This window comes from Scyliorhinus canicula, chromosome 27 (assembly GCF_902713615.1).
Source record: "Scyliorhinus canicula chromosome 27, sScyCan1.1, whole genome shotgun sequence".
NCBI lineage: Eukaryota > Metazoa > Chordata > Chondrichthyes > Carcharhiniformes > Scyliorhinidae > Scyliorhinus > Scyliorhinus canicula.
In genome coordinates this window covers 10832028-10850490 of record NC_052172.1, presented here as the reverse complement: position 1 = coordinate 10850490, position 18463 = coordinate 10832028, and the positions used below count along the sequence as shown (strand labels likewise).

At 49.3% G+C, this 18463-nt stretch overlaps 1 protein-coding gene across 3 annotated transcripts in view; it reads left to right on the top strand.

Annotated features, from left to right (window-relative positions):
* Positions 1–18463, top strand: part of LOC119957804 (sodium/calcium exchanger 3-like) — a 323961-nt gene that overhangs the window by 285309 nt on the left and 20189 nt on the right. For all 3 annotated transcript variants that reach the window (XM_038785917.1, XM_038785916.1, XM_038785918.1), the window contains 2 exons: positions 199–298; positions 12542–12817. In XM_038785917.1, coding sequence (XP_038641845.1) covers positions 199–298; positions 12542–12817 — 376 coding nt within the window. The remainder of the gene's footprint in view (positions 1–198; positions 299–12541; positions 12818–18463) is intronic.

The window sequence follows — 18463 nt, the reverse complement described above, 5'->3', positions numbered from 1 at the left end:
GTTACTCTGCAGGTCGATTCTGTGATCAGTCACCGAGACCTCACTCACTAATGTTCCTTTTTAAACGAGCGATTCCTGAAGTTTGAGCTCGCTTCATGTTGATCAATCCTATTTCAATCCTGTAATCAATGTGGGCTCAGCATTCATTCTGCAGCGGTGTCAGACTGCTTTTGTAAATCTGCTTTCTCTGATTGGCAGAGCACCGTGGATAAGCTGATAAAGAAGACAAACCTGGCCCTGGTGATTGGCACACACTCATGGCGAGAACAGTTTATGGAGGCCATTACAGTCAGTGCTGGTGAGATGCCATTTTAATTTCTCTCGCTCTCTCGCGGTGTTAGACCAGTTGTCCATTATATATTGTAAACTAGCCACAGCCCATACCTATGCTAATACCATTCTAGCCATTAGGATCCCAGACCAGACCCAACAGTGGCTAGGATTCTGCCCCGATACCCCAATATTTTAGATTATTTTGTAAGACTGTGCGGAAAGAATGATTCGCACGAGCATGAAAAATAGGGCCTTAGTATTTTTAAACAAAACTTTGTTATGAATACAATATTAAATTCTTCAACTTTATACCCGAAAAGAATAGGAGCTGAATTCTCCGACCCCCCGCCGGGTTGGAGAATCGCCGGGGGGCGGCGTGAATCACGCCGTCTCCTGAAGGTGGGAATCGCACCGTGCATGTCTGCGGGCCCCCCCACAGGCGATTCTCCGGCCCGCGATGGGCCGAAGTCCCGCTGCTGTAATGTCGGTCCCGCCAGCGTGAATCAAACCACCTCCCTTACCGGCGGGACTAGCGGGGCGGGCGGGCTCCGGGGTCCTGGGGGGGGGCGATCTGGCCCCGGGAGGTGCCCCCATGGTGGCCTGGCCCGCGATCGGGGCCCACCGATCGGCGGGCGGGCCTGTGCCGTGGGGGCACTCTTTTCCTTCCGCCTTGGCCAATGGCCGATGCGGAAGTGACCCCCTCCCCTGCGCATGTGCGGGGATGACGTCAGCAGTCGCTGACGCTCCGGCGCATGCGCGGACTTCCGCCGGCCGGCGGACTCCCTTCGGCCCCGGCTGGCGTGGCGCCAAAGGCCTTTCCTGCCGGCCGGCGGGGCACCAACCACTCCGGCACAGGCCTAGCCCCTCAAGGTGAGGGCTTGGCCCCTAAAGGTGCGGAGAAATCCGCAGCTTTGGGGCAGCCCGACGCCGGAGTGGTTCACGCCACACCATCTCGCCAAAACCCCCCGCCCCACCGGGTCAGGGAGAATCCAGTCCCAACTTACAATTAGCCCTTGAACAATCCTACTCAATTCCCCATTAAACAACAAGAAAAGAAACATACAGCTCTCAATCAATTTTTTAAGCGTAAGAAGTCTTACAACACCAGGTTAAAGTTCAACAGGTTTGTTTCAAATCACTAGCTTTCGGAGCACTGCTCCTTCCTCAGGTGAAGCCTACAAGCTTTATACTAATGTAGCCCTGTTCCGATGTGCCTCGTCTTAATGAATGAACCCACAATGTGTTTACCCAATCCCGTATGGGTGATCGGCGCCTTCTGTCTTCTACAACAAGAATTTAGATCATTATAACAATGCGACACAGGGTAGTTGAAGCAAATAGCATAGATACATTTGAGTGGAAGCTAGATCGGCTAATGAAGAAGAAAGGAATGGAAACTTATGTTGATGGGGTGGGAGGAGATTGTGGAGCTTAAACACTGGCAGAGATCAGCTGATCTATATTCGGTAATGCTGCAGGCTACCAGCTGGTAAATGATCTCAGCGGGTCCTGGTTCTGCCAACGTGCTCAATTTATTGAGTGCCATTTCTGTTGGTGAGGGGTGCTGCTGCAGACCGGTATACAGAGTTGCAGTCTGTGATGCTTGTCTGTCCCCAGCAACTAACAATCATGTTCACAACATCAGGCGCAGACACGACATTCACAATTGATTTTCCTGTGAAGGGAATAAGTCAGTTTTCCTTGAAGCCTTTATGTTTCCCCTGGTTTCTGGGGAGAAACATCAATTTTGCAGCTTTTATATATTGGCTCTGTCCTGTACAACAAGAGGATTCTTTCCCTGCCAGCCACACAGCTCTAAGTTCTACGTTCACTTTTTGAGTGCATTAATTTTCTATATAAGCAGTGGATTATTCAGCAGAACCACCACATGACAGGCAATGCAGTGCCACTGTAGGACTGGATTCTCAACATTCAGGGATTTACCATTCTATCTGTGTTTGCAATCTATCTTTTAATCCAGTATTTCAGAATTATTATCAGGTTACAGTATCGCTTCTTGATACTCAATGACATTACCATTGCTGATTCCCTCACTATCAGCATCCTGGGGTCACCACAGATCAGAAATGGAACTGGACCCAGCCATATAAATACTGTGGGAGTAGGTCAGAGGGAGGAAATCCAGCGAGGGGTAACTCACCTTCTGACTCCCCAAAGCCTGCCCATTATCTACAAGGCCCGAGTCAGGAGTGCGATGGAATACTCTCCACTTGCCTGGGTGAGTGCAGCTCTAACAACACTCAGCTCCAACACCATCCAGGACAAAGCAGCCAATTTGATTCACACCCCCCTCAGAAACATTCGCTCCCTCCACCACCGACGCACATTGGCAGCCGTGTGGACCATCTACGAGATGTACTGGAGGAACTCACCAAGATTATCACAGAATTTTGGACACTTTGATTAAACTAGGACAAAAGTTCGGCACAACATCGTGGGCCGAAGGGCCTGTTCTGTGCTGTATTTCTCTATGTTCTATGTTCCTCAGACAGCACCTTCCAACCCCATAACCTCTACCATCTAGAAGGACAAGAGCAGCAGATACCTGGGAACCCCACCACCTGGAGGTTCCCCTCCAAGTCACTCTCCATCCTGACTTGGAAATATATCGGCTGTTCCTTCACCGTCGCTGGGTCAAAATCCTGGAACTCCCTCCCTAACAGCACAGTGGGTGTACCTGCACCACAGGGACTGGAGCGGCTCAAGAAGGCAGCTCACCAACACCTTCCCAAGGGCAATTAGGCATGGGTAACAAATGCTGACCTAGTCAACGATGCCCACATCCCGGAAAATGATTTTTAAAGAAATGGGGACCGGATTCTCACGGCGTTGTGAGGCTCACAGATTTAAACATTTGTGCGAGGGACTTCGATTCGGAAGTCCTGTCTCTGTGTCCAGCCAAATTCGCACTGGTAGGGGGAAGCGGGTGGGGCGTGACTCGCTCAGACACAAATCGCAAATCTTGTGATCCATTTGAAATTGGTGGAGAGTTGTAACAGACCCCACTTTGGCTGTCCAGGGGCCTGAACCCACAGTATGAGTCATGAACTGACGGAGTAGATGCACATTCGATCAAAACCTTTAAGATCCTGAGGGGTATTGACAGGGTGGATGAGGAGAGGATGTTTCCTCTTGCCAGACAACAAAGGAGTAAGGGTCAATCTTTAAGAATAAGGGATCTCTCATTAAGACGGAGATGAGGAGAATTTGTTTTCTCTCAGAGAGCCGTGAGTCTCTGCAACTCTTCCTCAAAAGGCAGTGGATGCAGAACCTTTGAATATTGGGGGTAGGCAGGACTGTGGAGAGTGCAATCAGATCAGCCATAATCTTATTGAATGGCGGAGCAGGCTCGGAGGGCCGAGTGGCTCTGGATTCAAATGTTCGCAAGCTCTTAATGGGCAGATAAGGTCTAGATAATTCAGACCTGAAGTTTTCTAAATTGCCCACTCTTGAACTTTATGAAGTTACTGTGAAAAGCCCCTAGTCGCCACATTCTGGCACCCTCAGGTATATAGGGGAGAATTCAGAGTGTTCAATTCACCTAACAAGCACGTCTTTCAGGACTTGTGGGAGGAAACCGGAGCACCCGGAGGAAACCCACGCAGAACATGGGGAGGCCGTGCAGACTTCACACAGATAGTGACCCAAGTCGCGAATCGGACCTGGGTTCCTGGTGCTGTGAAACAGCAGTGCTAGCCACTGTGCTACCGTGCCACCCAACAGGCTGCAGCCATCAATGACGGTTTAAAGAAAAACCCTGCTGGATTGCTTTGATTGACAGGTGTAGTTCAGAATGAAAGTAGCATCTGGTTGTGCAGTTTCAATGGAATTCTTTGTTAGCATTTTCTTATTCCTTCCAATAATGCCAGTTTTGTTGCCGAAAAGAATTTGTTCTTGAACTGCAGAGCTTGCGAGACCATTTCAGAGGGCAGTTATGAGTCAACCACATTGCTGTCAGTCTGGTGTAACCTGGAGGCCAGACAAGGTAAGGATGGTAGATCTCCTTCCCTAAAGGACATTTAGGAGCCAGGTGGGTTTTTACAACAATCAGTGAGAATTACCATGGCCACCATTACTGAGACTAGCTTTTATATTCCAGATTTGTTAATTGAATTTAAATCGCACCAGCTCACCTTTTTGGAATTGAACCCATTATCATTAGCCTGGGCCTTTGGATTACTAGTCCAGTAATATTACCATCAAACTACTGTCTTCCCAAGGGCTATCATTAATCGATCCGAATGAACATAGAACATAGAACAGTACAGCACAGAACAGGCCCTTCGGCCCTCGATGTTGTGCCGAGCAATGATCACCCTACTCAAACCCACGTATCCACCCTATACCCGTAACCCAACCGCCCCCCCCCCCCCCCCCCCCCCCCCCATACCTTACTTTTTAGGACACTAAGGGCAATTTAGCATGTCCAATCCACCTAACCCGTACATCTTTGGACTGTGGGAGGAAACCGGAGCACCCGGAGGAAACCCACGCACACACGGGGAGGACGTGCAGACTCCGCACAGACAGTGACCCAGCCGGGAATCGAACCTGGGACCCTGGAGCTGTGAAGCATTTATGCTAACCACCATGCTACCGTGCTGCCCACAACTTGGCTGAATTTCAAAAACTACAATTTTCTTAATTTAAGGAGGCTATTAAATGATTAGCTTTCTTTGATAATGGGGTCTGAGTAGACAGTTGACCACTTGAGGAGATTTAAAAGTGTTGAATGGCTCTTCTGACTAAGAGTTTTTTGCTATCACATGTTTAGGAGTAAGAGCTATATTAGATAGTTCATTTTTATCACCTCCGCATGGCTCCTGAGGTCTGCCCATGGTAGATACTGGGTGGGTGGCTATGAAGTTGACATGGAGGGTATGAGTGGCCATGGGGGTGGGTGAGCGGGCATGAGGGGTGGGAGGTAGAGGGCCTAACATCTCCTAAAACAAGCGGGACCAAGTCGCACAGAAATTAGGCAAACCTTCTAATTAGCCAGCCTCACCACATGCCTGCAGTCCCCCATGGCCACCTACTTCTGGTATCAGCGGGGCTAACTGCACCCTGCACCTGTGCATCAGAGCACTTTGTTTTTACCAAAGCAGGACACTTCACGACATGAGCTATCTGCTTCAAGGGCCACATTCTGGTCCTGCGAGTTTGAAAGGCTTTGCCAGTATATTCAATGGAGCCAACTTAATCACCAAGGCAACTGGTATTCCAATGAGGTGGCAATGTGACTGGACTATAATGCAGGAATTCGGGCTAGTGCTCAGGGGGCCATAGGTTCAGTGCCACCATGCTGTTGATGGAATTTACATTCAATTAATCAATTCTGGAATATAAAGTTAGTCTTGTTAATGATGAAACGAAAGGGGAAATGCTGGAAAATCTCAGCAAGTCTGGCAGCATCTGGTTAATGATGACCCTGAAATGATCATTGACTGTTGTAAAAACCCATCTGGTTCACTAATACCCTTTAGGGAAGGAAATCTGCCGTCCTTACCCGGTCAGGCCTACATGTAATTTCAGACCCACTGCAATGTGATCGACTCTTAACTGCCCCTCGGAAATGGCCGAGCGAGACACTCAGTTCAAGAGCAATTAGGGATAGGCAACAAATGCCAGTGACACCCATATCCCGTGCAAGAAAGAAGAGAAGGAACAAGCTAATGCTCCAGGTGGCACAATGGTTAGCACTGCTGCCTCACAGCTCCAGGGACCCGGTTCAATTCCAGCCTCGGGTGACTGTCTATGCAGAGTCTGCACTTTCTCCCCGTGTCTGCGTGGGTTTCCTCCAGGTGCTCCGGTTTCCTCCCACAGTCCAAAGATGTGCCGGTTAGGCGGCTTGGCCATGATTAAATTGTCCCTTTATGTCTAAAAAGGTTGGGTGGAGTTACTGGGTTCCGGGGATAGGGTGGAGGCGTGGGCTTAGTGGGGTGCTCTTTCCCAGGGTTGGTGCAGACCTGATGGGCTGAATGGCCTCCTTCTGCACTGCAAATTCTATGATTCGATGGCATGTTAACAAATGTGTTCTCCTTGTTCTCGAGGCTTTCAGTATTTGTTGTCTTTCAGATATCCAGTTTTTTTTTCATTTGTATTGTCGAAAAAAGACTGGTATGCGACATACCAAACAGCACTGAAATGATTATATCAGAGCATTCCCAGCGATGTGTTAATGACCTTCAATACCCTCGGTGGGGCAGGCAATTGCTGTTGCTTTAGGGAGATGGAACTGATTGCAGACAAATCGAAGGAGATGAGTGTGCTATTAAAACGTCTTCAGCTAGCCAGGCACCATTGCACCTACTGATTGTTAATTGGAATGAATGCCTTCGAAACACCACTGTTTAAGAAGGGAGGGAGGCAGAAGATGGGAAATTATCGCCTGACTTCGGTCATTGGTAAGATTTTAGAGTCCGTTATTAAAGATGAGATCACAAAGTACTTGGAAGTGCATGGTAAAATAGGACTGAGTCAGCACGGCTTTGTCAAAGGGAGGTCGTGTCTGAAAAATCTGTTCGAGTTCTTTGAGGAGGTAACAAGGAAGTTAGACAAAGGAGAATCAGTGGACGTGATTTATTTAGATTTCCAGAAGGCCTTTGACAATAGGAGACTGTTAAATAAGTTACGAGTTCATGGTGTTCAGGGTAAGATCCTGGCATGGACAGAGGATTGGCTGACTGGCAGAAGGCAAAGAGTGGGGATAAAGGGGTCTTTTTCAGGATGGCAGCCGGTGACTAGTGGTGTGCCTCAGGGACCACAACTTTTTACAATATACATTAATGATCTGGAAGAAGGTACTAAAGGTACTGTTGCTAAGTTTGCAGATGATACATACAAAGATCTGTAGAGGGACAGGTAGTATTGAGGAAGCAAGGGGGCTGCAGAAGGACTTGGACAAGCTCGGAGAGTGGGCAATGAAGTGGCAAATGAAATACAATGTGGAAAAGTGTGAAGTTATGCACTTTGGAAGGAGGAATCTAAGTATAGACTATTTTCTAAATGGGGAAATGATCCGGAAAGCAGAAACACAAAGGGACTTGGGAGTCCTTGTTCACAATTCTCTTAAGATTAATGTGCAGGTTCAGTCGGCAGTTAAGAAGGCAAATGCAGTGTTAGCATTCATGTCAAGAGGGCTAGAATACAAGGGCAGGGATGTACTTCTGAGGCTGTATAAGGCTCTGGTCAGACCCCATTTGGAGTATTGTGAGCAGTTTTGGGCCCCATATCTAAGGAAGGATGCGCTGGCCTTGGAAAGGGTCCAGAGGAGGTTCACAAGAATGATCCTGGAATGAAGAACTTGTCGTATGAGGAATGTTTGAGGACTCTGGGTCTGTACTCGTTGGAGTTTAGAAGGATGAGAGGGGATCTCATTGAAGCGTACAAGATACTGCGAGGCCTGGTTAGAGTGGACGTGGAGGGGATGTTTCCACTTGTAGGAAAAACTAGAACCAGAGGACACCATCTCAAATTAAAGGGACGATCCTTTAAAACAGAGATGAGGAGGAATTTCTTCAGCCAGAGGGTGGTGAATCTGTGGAACTCTTTGCCGCAGAAGGCTGTGGAGGCCAATTCACTGAGTTTCTTTAAGACAGAGATAGATAGGATCTTGATGAATAAGGGGATCAGGGGTTATGGGGAGAAGGCAGGAGAATGGGGATGAGAAAATATCAGCCATGATTGAATGGCGGAGCAGACTCGATGAGCCAAGTGGCCTAATTCTGTTCCTATGTCTAATGGTCTTATGAGAACCTGAACTGAAGCAACCAGATTTTCCTCAGCCAACGGTTTTCCACAATGTGTTTCTGAGGCAACGCGTTCATTTCTGTTACAAATAGAAAAAGATATTGGCGGGTATTCTCCACCTGTTGGGATTCTCTGTTCCCACCAGCAGCACACACCCCCGCCCGTGGGTTTCCCGGAGGCCTCGGGTGGGAATACCCATTGACAAGCGGCGGGGGTTTCCCGCTGCCAGCGAACGGCGCTCTGTCGAGAAACGCGAGGCCGGGGGACCGCATCCCGTCCATTGTCTGCAGCTACATTCCATATTCCAAGTTTAGGAGTTCCCCATCCTCTGATGTCGTCAGAGTGAGAATGTGAAAGTTCAATGGGATGGGCTGAACTCCATGTTTATATATGTGTGTTTGCAGACGGTTGTGACATGAGTGAAGTTGTTACAAACACATCGACACGTTCTCCCCGTGTCTGCGTAGGTTTCCTCCGGGTGATCTGGTTTTCTCCTACAGTCCAAAGATGTGCAGGTTAGGTGGATTAGCCCTGTTAAACTGTCCCTTAATATCCAAAGATGTGTAGGTTAGGTGGATTGACCATGCTAAATTGCCTCTAGGTGGCGTTATGGGAATAGGGTGGGGGATTGGGCCCGAGTAGGGTGCTCTTTCAGTAGGTTGGTGCCGACTCGATGGGCCGAATGGCCTCCCTCTGCACTGTAGGGATTCTATGACGCTGTGATATGAATTCGGACCAGGAGTACGGCCCCATGAACCTGCTCCACCATTCAATGAGATCATGGCTGATCCGACAGTAATCCACATTCCCGATTACCTCTCCCCCGATAACCTTTTACCCTCTTGCTTATCAAGAATCTCTCGAGCTCTGCCTGAAAAGTATTCAGACTCAGCTTCCACTGCCTTTTGAGGAAGAGAGTTCCAAAGACTCACAACACTCTGAGGGAAACATTTCACCTCAACTCTGTCTTAAAGGGGCGACCCTTTATTTTCGAACAGTGATCCCTCATTCTAGATTCTTCCACCAGAGGAAACATGCTCTCCACATCCACCCTGTTGAGCGGCTCGCAGAAAAATACTTTTCACTGTACCTCGGTACACGTGACAATAAACAAATCCAATCCAATCGATTGCCCCTCAGAATTCTACTTGCGAAACATGACTTTGTTTCGAAGTTAAGTTTTGTATTTTAAGTTAATGAAACTTGGTGTTCCAGCTGTTAGCTACGGTTTCCTTTTCTATTTCTAACAAACCCGATTCATGGATTTATAACCTTTGGCTTCAACTCTGGCAGAGATGATTATCTGTTCTGTGAGCTCTAATAGGATACTACAGGATTTACGTTATTTCCAGTGAGGTGATCCGGAGGGGAACTTGCCTGTTCGCAATTCATGAGGTACCAACACCAAACCTGCCGCAGGATTCTGCCATTTCGGCCAGCGGGAGATGACCGCCACTGCGCCTAATCTCAAAAATGGAGAATTCCGCCCAAAATATATCAAGCCACATCAAGAAATATGAGGCCAGATGACCAGAAGCTTGGTCAACGAGTTAGGTTTCAATAAGTGTCTTAAAGGAGGAAGGTGAGGTGGACAGGTAGCGAGGAGATAGGCCATTCCAGTCTTTAGGGGGAAGGGGGACAAGGCATTTAAAGGCAAGGCCTCCTTAGGTGGAGCAATTAAAATTGAGGGTGCAACGGATGCCAAAATTCGAGGAGTGCAGATATCGCGGGGGGTTGTGGGGCTGGAGGAGATTACTGGGAGAGGGAGGGGTGAAGCCATGTGATGCTCGATCAATGACTCCAGAAGCGAGATTGGACGACAATTGAAGGCTTTATTGTACTAGATGTTTCCCCCAGCAGCGCAGGTACAGAGTGCAGCTGCTGGGGAGACACGGGCTCTTATACTCCGCCTTACTGGGCGGAACCAGCAGGCAGGCTTCACCAATGATATAGCAGTCTCAGGTACCTCCCACATCAATGGTCTTACAGCATTGTCCAGGGTACTGTAATACCCCTAATACCGACTACCACACCATGGAAGGAGATTTTAAAATCAAGACGTTACTTGGCCAAGCGCCAGTGTAGGTCTGCGACACAGGGGTGATAGGGGAACGGGACTTGTTGCGAGTTAAGACAGGGGCAGCAGAGTTTTGGGTGACCTCAAGTGGCGATGTGGTGGAAGCTCATGTCAGGGTCAAATGTGATGCAAACGTTGTGAGCAGTCAGGTCCAGGACGGAATTCGATTCAGTATCAGACGGTGGCCCTGGAGCAAGTTGGAACTGGTGTCCGGAGAACAAAGCTCGTGATGGGAACTGAAGAGTTGGATGAAATGACCGCCACAGCAAGAAAGGAACAAAGAATAAAGATCAAGAACAGGCCCTTAGGTCCTCCTGCGCCGATCATGATGCCCGTCGAAACTAAAATTTTCTGCACTCCGGAATCTGTATCCCTCTATTTCCATTCTATCCATGGGTTTGTCAAGATGCCTCTTAAACGCCGCTACTGTACCTGATTCCACCACCTCCCCAGGCAGCGGGTTTCAGGCACTCACCATTCCCTGTAAAAACATTTCCCTCGCAGATCTCCTCCAAACTTTTCCCCTCGCACCTTAAACCGATGTCCCCTAATAATTAACTCGCCACCCTGCAAAGAAAACATCTGACTATCCACTCTGTCCGTGCCCCTCATAATTTTGTAAACCTCTCTCAGGTCACCCCTCAACCTCCAGTGAAAACGATCCGAGTTTATCCAATCTCTCCTCGTAGCTAATACCCTCCAGACCAGGCAACACCCTGGCGAACACCTTCTGTGCCCTCTCCAGAGCATCCACATCCTTCTGGTAGTGCGGCGAGGAGAATTGCACGCAATATTCCAAATGGGAAGAGATCAAAATTTGGAGAGCTGGGGCAGCACGGCGGGGCAGTGGTTAGCACTGCTGCCTCACGGCCCCGAGGACCCGGGTTCAATCCCGGCCCCGGGTCACTGTCCGTGTGGAGTTTGCACGTTCTCCCCGTGTCTGCGTGGGTCTCACCCCCACAACCCATAGATGTGCAGGGTAAGTGGATTGGCTACACTAAGTTGCCCCTTAATTGGAAAAAAAAGAAAGAATTGGGTACTTTAAATAATAAAAAAAAAATCTGGAGAGTTTTGGAATTGTAGGATCTTGTAAGCGGGGGAGGCAAAATCCAGGTTGAAAGGTGGGTGGAGGCATTCCTTGCACTGGGCTGTACTTTACTTTGTTCTTTGGGTTTGGGAGAGGCGTGTTTGCTAGGCGGCAGGTGGAGGGGTTCCCCTTGCTGCCCCCGTGGGGGGTAAGGGATAGGGTGCTTTCGGGGGTGTGGGTCAGGGATGGGAAGGTGTCTGACATCTACCAGGTGATGCAGGAGGTGGAGGAGGCATCGGTAGAGGAGCTGAAGGCTAAGTGGGAGGTGGAGCTGGGGGAGCAGATTGAGGAGGGGACATGGGCGGACGCCCTGGAGAGGGTGAACTCCTCCTCTTCATGTGCGAGGCTTAGTCTCATCCAGTTCAAGCTGCTGCACCGGGCCCACATGTCCGGGTCTAGGATGAGTAGGTTCTTTGGGGGCGAAGACAGGTGCGTCAGGTGTTCGGGGAGTCCAGCGAACCATGCCCATATGTTCTGGGCATGCCCGGCACTGGAGGAGTTCTGGAAGGGGGTGGCGAGGACGGTGTCGAGGGTGGTGGGATCCAGGGTCAAGCCAGGCTGGGGACTCGCGATATTTGGGGTAGGGCTGGAGCCGGGAGTGCAGGAGGCGAAAGAGGCCGATGTTTTGGCCTTTGCGTCCCTAGTAGCCCGGCGGAGGATCTTGCTGCAGTGGAAGGATGCGAGACCTCCGAGTGTGGAGACCTCGATTAATGACATGGCGGGATTCTTTCAGCTGGAGAGGGTCAAATTCGCCCTGAGGGGGTCGGTACAAGGGTTCTTTAGGAGGTGGCAGCCTTTCCTCGACTTTCTGGCTCAACGATAAGGAACTAGGTCAGCAGCAGCAGCAACCTGGGGGGGGGGGGGGGGGGGGGGAAGGGGGGGTGGTTTAGGGGAATAGTGTTTAAGTTAATTTGCTTATTGTTCATTTATTTTGCTGTTTACTGGGTTTGGGGGGGGGGGGGGGTTTCTATATGCGTTGTTACGGGTGCCGGGGGGGTGTTTATTATTGTTATTGTTATTATTGTTCTGTTGATATATATTTTTCAAAAAATTCCAATAAAAATTATTTAAAAAAAAAGGGTTTGGGAGAGGCAACATTCTGGAACATTAGATTCTTGGGGCTGAGGCTGATGCGATTAGTTCTGTTTAATATGTACGCACTGTTACTCTTTGTGATTTCTTGCATGTTCTTGTTTTTTTTGCCATCAAAGCGACCTCAAACAGAATTCAAAAAGCCCACAGCTTTACCCCTTTGAGTGGCGGGATCTGTGTAAATGCGCCGTCCGCTTTGAGTGTCGGCACCGCTCTGAAAATGGTCTGCTTTCTTTTGACAGGTGATGGCGAAGATGAGGACGACGCCCGGGAGGAGAAGCTGCCCTCTTGCTTTGACTATGTCATGCACTTCTTGACGGTCTTCTGGAAGGTTCTCTTTGCCTTTGTTCCTCCCACTGAGTACGGGAACGGCTGGGCCTGCTTTGTCACCTGCATGGCCGTGATCGGTTTGCTCACCGCCTTCATCAACGACCTGGCTTCACATTTTGGCTGCACAGTGGGGCTGAAGGATTCGGTGACTGCTGTGGTTTTTGTGGCTCTTGGCACCTCCATACCAGGTAATTAGCAGAATGGCAGCAGGAAAAACAACGTAACTGGTAAGGTGTGTCACAAGTCAAGTCTGCCACAGACACAAACCCAAGAGAGGTGAGTTAGAAATTCACCTTGTAAAATGGGTGTTATACACTCCGCTTGATCAGTTCAGTTAACCATGGAGTGATATTAATGCAGCCTTGATCACGCTGAATCTCACCACAAAGGCCTTAAGCCACCATCTGAAATTTGATACAAGTTAAACGAACAAAGGGAATTTCATACATTAACATGTTCAGGATTAATATCACATTATTTCAATTGTTCGTAGTTTAGTAGACCTAGGTTTGTAATGGGAATCTCAATGTCAATTTGAATCACTGGCATTTTATTGCTGAAGAAAAAAGAGACATGCTATCAAAGCTTTTCATCTTACACCCATCAGGACAGCTGCGCAAGATAAACCGACATTAAAGGGAACAGCAATTTATACTGCATGAGAGGAGAGCGCTGATTGAAAATGAAAATGAAAATCGCTTATTGTCACGAGTAGGCTTCAATGAAGTTACTGTGAAAAGCCCCTAGTCGCCACATTCCGGCGCCTGTCTGATACGGGAATCGAACCGTGCTACTGGCCTACTTTAAAAGCCAGCGATTTAGCCCAGTGAGCTAAATCAGCCCTTAGTTGGCAAGTGGACTTTGATTGGTAGAGATGTTTGAAACGTGAGCTTGGCAGTTAACTGTTCTCTGCTACACTCGCCAGGGCAATGCCCCTACCAATCAGTGTCCACTATAATCTGGGACTTAGAGAAAAAAAAGTTGCAGACAGCCGTTCCAAGACGTATTGCTGGCGGGTGGGCAGTCTCTGATTTGCCTGCCCTGCCATCAAATCAGTGAGTCGATGATCCGGGTACCATTTTTAAAAGGCCGTACCAGCACACAACCAGCAAACCAGGAAGCAATCTTCACCCAGGTGCAACCAGGCCCCACCCCACCCCCTCCCCAAGTCAGGGTGGTGAGTGACTTGGGGGAGGGTACCCCCAGGTAGTGGGTTTCCCAGGTATCTGTCGCTCTTGTCCTTCTAGATGGTAGTGGTCGTGGGTTTGGAAGATGCTGTCTAAGGAATCTTGTAGATGGTACACACGGCTGACACTGTGCGTCGGTGGTGGAGGCAATGAACGTTTGTGGAAGGGGGAGCAATCAAGCGGGGCTGGATGGTGTGGAGCTTCTTGAGTGTTGTTGGAGCTGCGCTCATCCAGGCAAGTGGAGAGTATTCCATCACACTCCTGACTTGTGCCTTGTAGATGGTGGACAGGCTTTGGGGGGTGGGGGGGTGTCTGGAGTTGAGTTACTCACTGCAGGATTCCGAGCCTTTGACCTGCTCTTACAGCCACAGCATTTATATGGTCCAGTTCACTTTCAGGTCAGTGGTAAACCCCAGGATGTGTGCGTCATTGGCTAGACCAACGTTTCCCATCCTTAATTGCCCTTGAGAAGGTGGTCGTGAGCCGCCAATTGAACCGCTGCAGTCCCTATGGTGTAGGTACACCCACAGACCCGCCTTCTCTGTTTATGTACGCCAAGGTCCCCACCAAAAAGGCATCTGGTGCAATTTTCTACAAAAGAGTGCCCGCAAGCCTTGGCCACCATTTTGGAGTTATTTTGCCGACTTGTAGCGCCCGAGACAGAGGCGCCAACCGGCCTAACTTCTCCCCCAGTTGTCAACACAAATATGAATGGTGTTGTTGTCGCATGGCTGTCCGTCATTGACGACTTGACAAGTGAAGTGGAGATGTCTGTGACAGAGGCTTACTTGAAGACTTGCCTCCAGCAGGACAGTCGTACGGTAGAACAGAAGCAAGCTGTTTCCTGTCATGGTGAAGCTAATGCCATGCCACACAAAGCCATGTCTCGCCCCGAAGGATAGATGCCTCCTTCGTTGAGAATGCAGTCCAGGAAATTTGGGCATTTCTCGCAGCCTAAAACAGCAGGCCCACATTCCCAGGAGCAAGAATACAGTTTGACAGCAGGGTGATCCTGTTTATTGTTTGCACTATCATCCGAGAGCACTTTGCTTAAATTCTGAATGCCTGAAGTATGGATTCATGGAGATGATCAGAAATGCAGTCAGCAGCCTGAAGGCTGAACATGAAACCGCAACAAATTTGTGCGAGTTTTCAAATCTATTCAATTGAACGCTGCAAAGAGATATGTGGAATCCGTTCATCCATACATAGGTGCTGCTCTGAGGCAATGCCTGTTGTAAATGCTGACATTACTAATTATGCAGGACCGCAATAAGTTTGGATCTCCTGCCTCTTCTGTAGTGTCTTCTACATCTTAGCCCTCGATGGAGCCCTGGAAACCTTTGAAGTGTTGGCTAGTGTGGACTTGAGAGATGAACAGACACTTCCAACACCGATGAAGGTTCAACTCAATTTTATTAATATTTCTAACTAACTAACACACAATGACTGTGGGTCTAAATGATGCTAACTTAAACTAGAGACCTAAGCCTTGTCCGAACCAGTTGATTCTCTCAGCACGTGTTGTGAGTCTGTGCTGGGCTGAATAAGTTCCTGTTGCACTCAGAGGCAGCACCAAGAATGAACGGGAACCGTGGTGCCCTCTGCCTTTATAGTGTGTGTATTCTAACTGGTGATTGGCTGCGGTGTTTGTACATGTTGATTGGTCCCTGTGTGTGTCCATCAGTGTGTGTCTGCACCATGATATACTGGTGTATATTATGACACCCTTCTCTCCATTTAATCCTGTTTTGGACCAAACTCTCCAGTTGCTGCCATGTTTCAACCTCGGCTCTCATCTCCTCTTCTGCATCCCGCCTCCATGAGTGCCTTGGTCCACCTTGTTTTCTCTTTCCTTACGGGTTCTATGTGAGAGCTTGTTGTGGAATGTTGTTTTGCGGTTCCTTCAAAGTACGGCCTATCCAATTCTACTTTCACCCTTTGACTTGGAGGGTCTTGTTTTATCTCTCTCCTCCCCCCATTCCCTAATATTACTGATGGTGTTTGGCCAGTGTTTCCTCAGGATCTTTCTGAGGCATCCGTTGACGAAGGATTGGATTTTCGTCAACATTTGTTTGGTGGTTCTCCACGACTCAGACCCATAAAGGAGAACGGATCTTATGTTGGAGTATGAAGATCTTTAACTTTGTGGCCTTGACGAACTCTCTTGAATTCCAGATGTTGGAGAGAGTGATGAATGCTTTTTAAAAAAATTCATTTACGGTATGTGGGCGTCGCTGGCTGGGTCAGCATTTATTGCCCGTCCCGAGTTGCCCTTCAGAAGGTGGTGGTGAGCTGCCTTCTTGAACCGCTGCAGTCCCTGAAGTGTAGGTATTCCCACCGTGCTGTTAGGGAGGGAGTTCCAGGATTTTGACCCAGCGACAGTGAAGGAACGGCCGGTATATTTCCAAGTCAGGACGGTGATTGGCTTGGAGGGGAACCTCCAGGTGGATCCCAGGTATCTGCTGCTCTTGCCCCTCTAGATGGTAATGGTTGTGGGGTTGGACGCTGTTGTCTAAGGAACATTGGTGAGTTTCTGCAGTGCATCTTGTAGATGGTACACACTGTTGCCACTGTTCATCGGATGATGGAGGGATTGAATGTTTGTGGAAGAGGCGCAGTCAAGCGGGCAGCTTTGTCTTGGATGGTGTTAAGCATCTTGAGATTGTTGGAGCTGCGCTCATCCAGGCAAGTGGAGAGTATTCCATCACACTCCTGACTTGTGCCTTGTAGATGGTGGACAGGCTTTGGGGGGGTTAGGAGGTGAGCTAATTAATGTAGGATTCCTAGCCTTTGACCTGCTCAGGTAGCCACAGTATTAATATGGCTAGTCCAGTTCGGTTTCTGATCAATGGTAACCCCAGGATGTTGATAGTTGGAGATTCAGTGGTGACAATGCCATTGAATGTCAAGGGGCAATGGTTAGATCCTATTTTGTAGGAGATGGCCATTGCCTGGCACTTGTGTGGTGCAAATGCAACTTGCCACTTGTCAGCCCAAAGCCTGGATATTTTCCAGGTCTTGCTGTTCTGATCTTTATATTTTCACCTGCCCCACCGGCAGTACTAATGACACTCCCCAGATAGGCAAAAGATGTTACTTCATCCAGCTTGGTGTACCTTATCTTAATGGAGCTGTTATTCCTCGTATTTATTCACATTATCTTTTTATTTTTGTATTGATGTAAAGGCCGATATTTGTGGCTATTTTTATCTTGCATCTGTATGTGCTTGTGGAATAATAAAGCCAAGTCCTCTGCAAAGTCTGAATCTTCCAGCTCGTCTGTGAGGGACCATTGTCCGCCATTTCTTCTGTCTGATGTTGTTTGCCTCAAAATCCAATCAATTGCGAGCAAAAATAGGAATGATGATATCAAACGGCCTTGTCTCACTCCAGCCTGTCCGTTGCATTTATTAGAGAGGATATGCGAGACTTTGTAGGTGTTCTTCAAAAGGGAGATTATTTTGCCTGGAATGCCATAGCCATGGTGCTGTGGAGGCCACTTGAACCGTCGGAAGATGGGAAACATTGGGCCCCATATCTGCTGGGTGACCGACAAGGGGGTGGGGGAGATGGGAGCGCTGCGCAGGAAGCCCAGAAGCTTGGCTTTCCAAGACGCCCTGCTGGAAATAATCATGGATAATTAAAAAAATTCACCGGAGATTTCCTATCACTAGCTAGCTTGATCGACGAGCTACCTCGCCGGATGTGAGACTGGCAGTTTAAAGGGCAGGGGGCATGGATGGAAAGTCGGTATTCAGCAGAGGGACAGAGAGAGGTTGTGGTTAGGTGTGGGGGGGGGGGGCTGGTAAGTATTGTGCGCGCTGCCCTTTGCCACGGCTGTACCTGGGGCAGTGTCAGGAGGCAGTACCGGTGGGGCTTCCCTGGGCAGTTCCATTGGGGATGGGTCTTCCCCTTAAGTGTGTTGAGGGGAAGAGGTTGTCTGTGGTGGTGGGGTTTCCCCTTGCCCATGGTGGTGGTGGAGGAGGGGGGGGGGGGGCAGTTGCCCCGGAGCTTGTGTGATGGGGGGGTGCGGCGGGGGTTGTTCTGGTGATTGGGGGGGGTTGTATGATTGCGGGGGGGGGGGGTGTTACCCTGGTGCTTGTGTGATTGGGAGGGGGGGTGTTACCCTGGCGTTTGTGTGATTGGGGGGGGGGGGGTGTTACCCTGGCGTTTGTGTGATTGGGGGGGGGGGTGTTACCCTGGTGTTTGTGTGATTGGGGGGGGGTGTTACCCTGGTGTTTGTGTGATTGGGAGGGGGGGGGGGTGTTACCCTGGTGTTTGTGTGATTGGGGGGGGAGGGGGTGTTACTCTGGTGTTTGTGTGATTGGGGCGGGGGGGTGTTACCCTGGTGTTTGTGTGATTGGGAGGGGGGGTGTTACCCTGGTGTTTGTGTGATTGGGGGGGGAGGGGGTGTTACCCTGGTGTTTGTGTGATTGGGGCGGGGGGGTGTTACCCTGGTGTTTGTGTGATTGGGAGGGGGGGTGTTACCCTGGTGTTTGTGTGATTGGGGGGGGAGGGGGTGTTACCCTGGTGTTTGTGTGATTGGGGGGGGGGTGTGTTACCCTGGTGTTTGTGTGATTGGGGGGGGGGTGTTACCCTGGTGTTTGTGTGATTGGGGGGGGGGTGTTACCCTGGTGTTTGTGT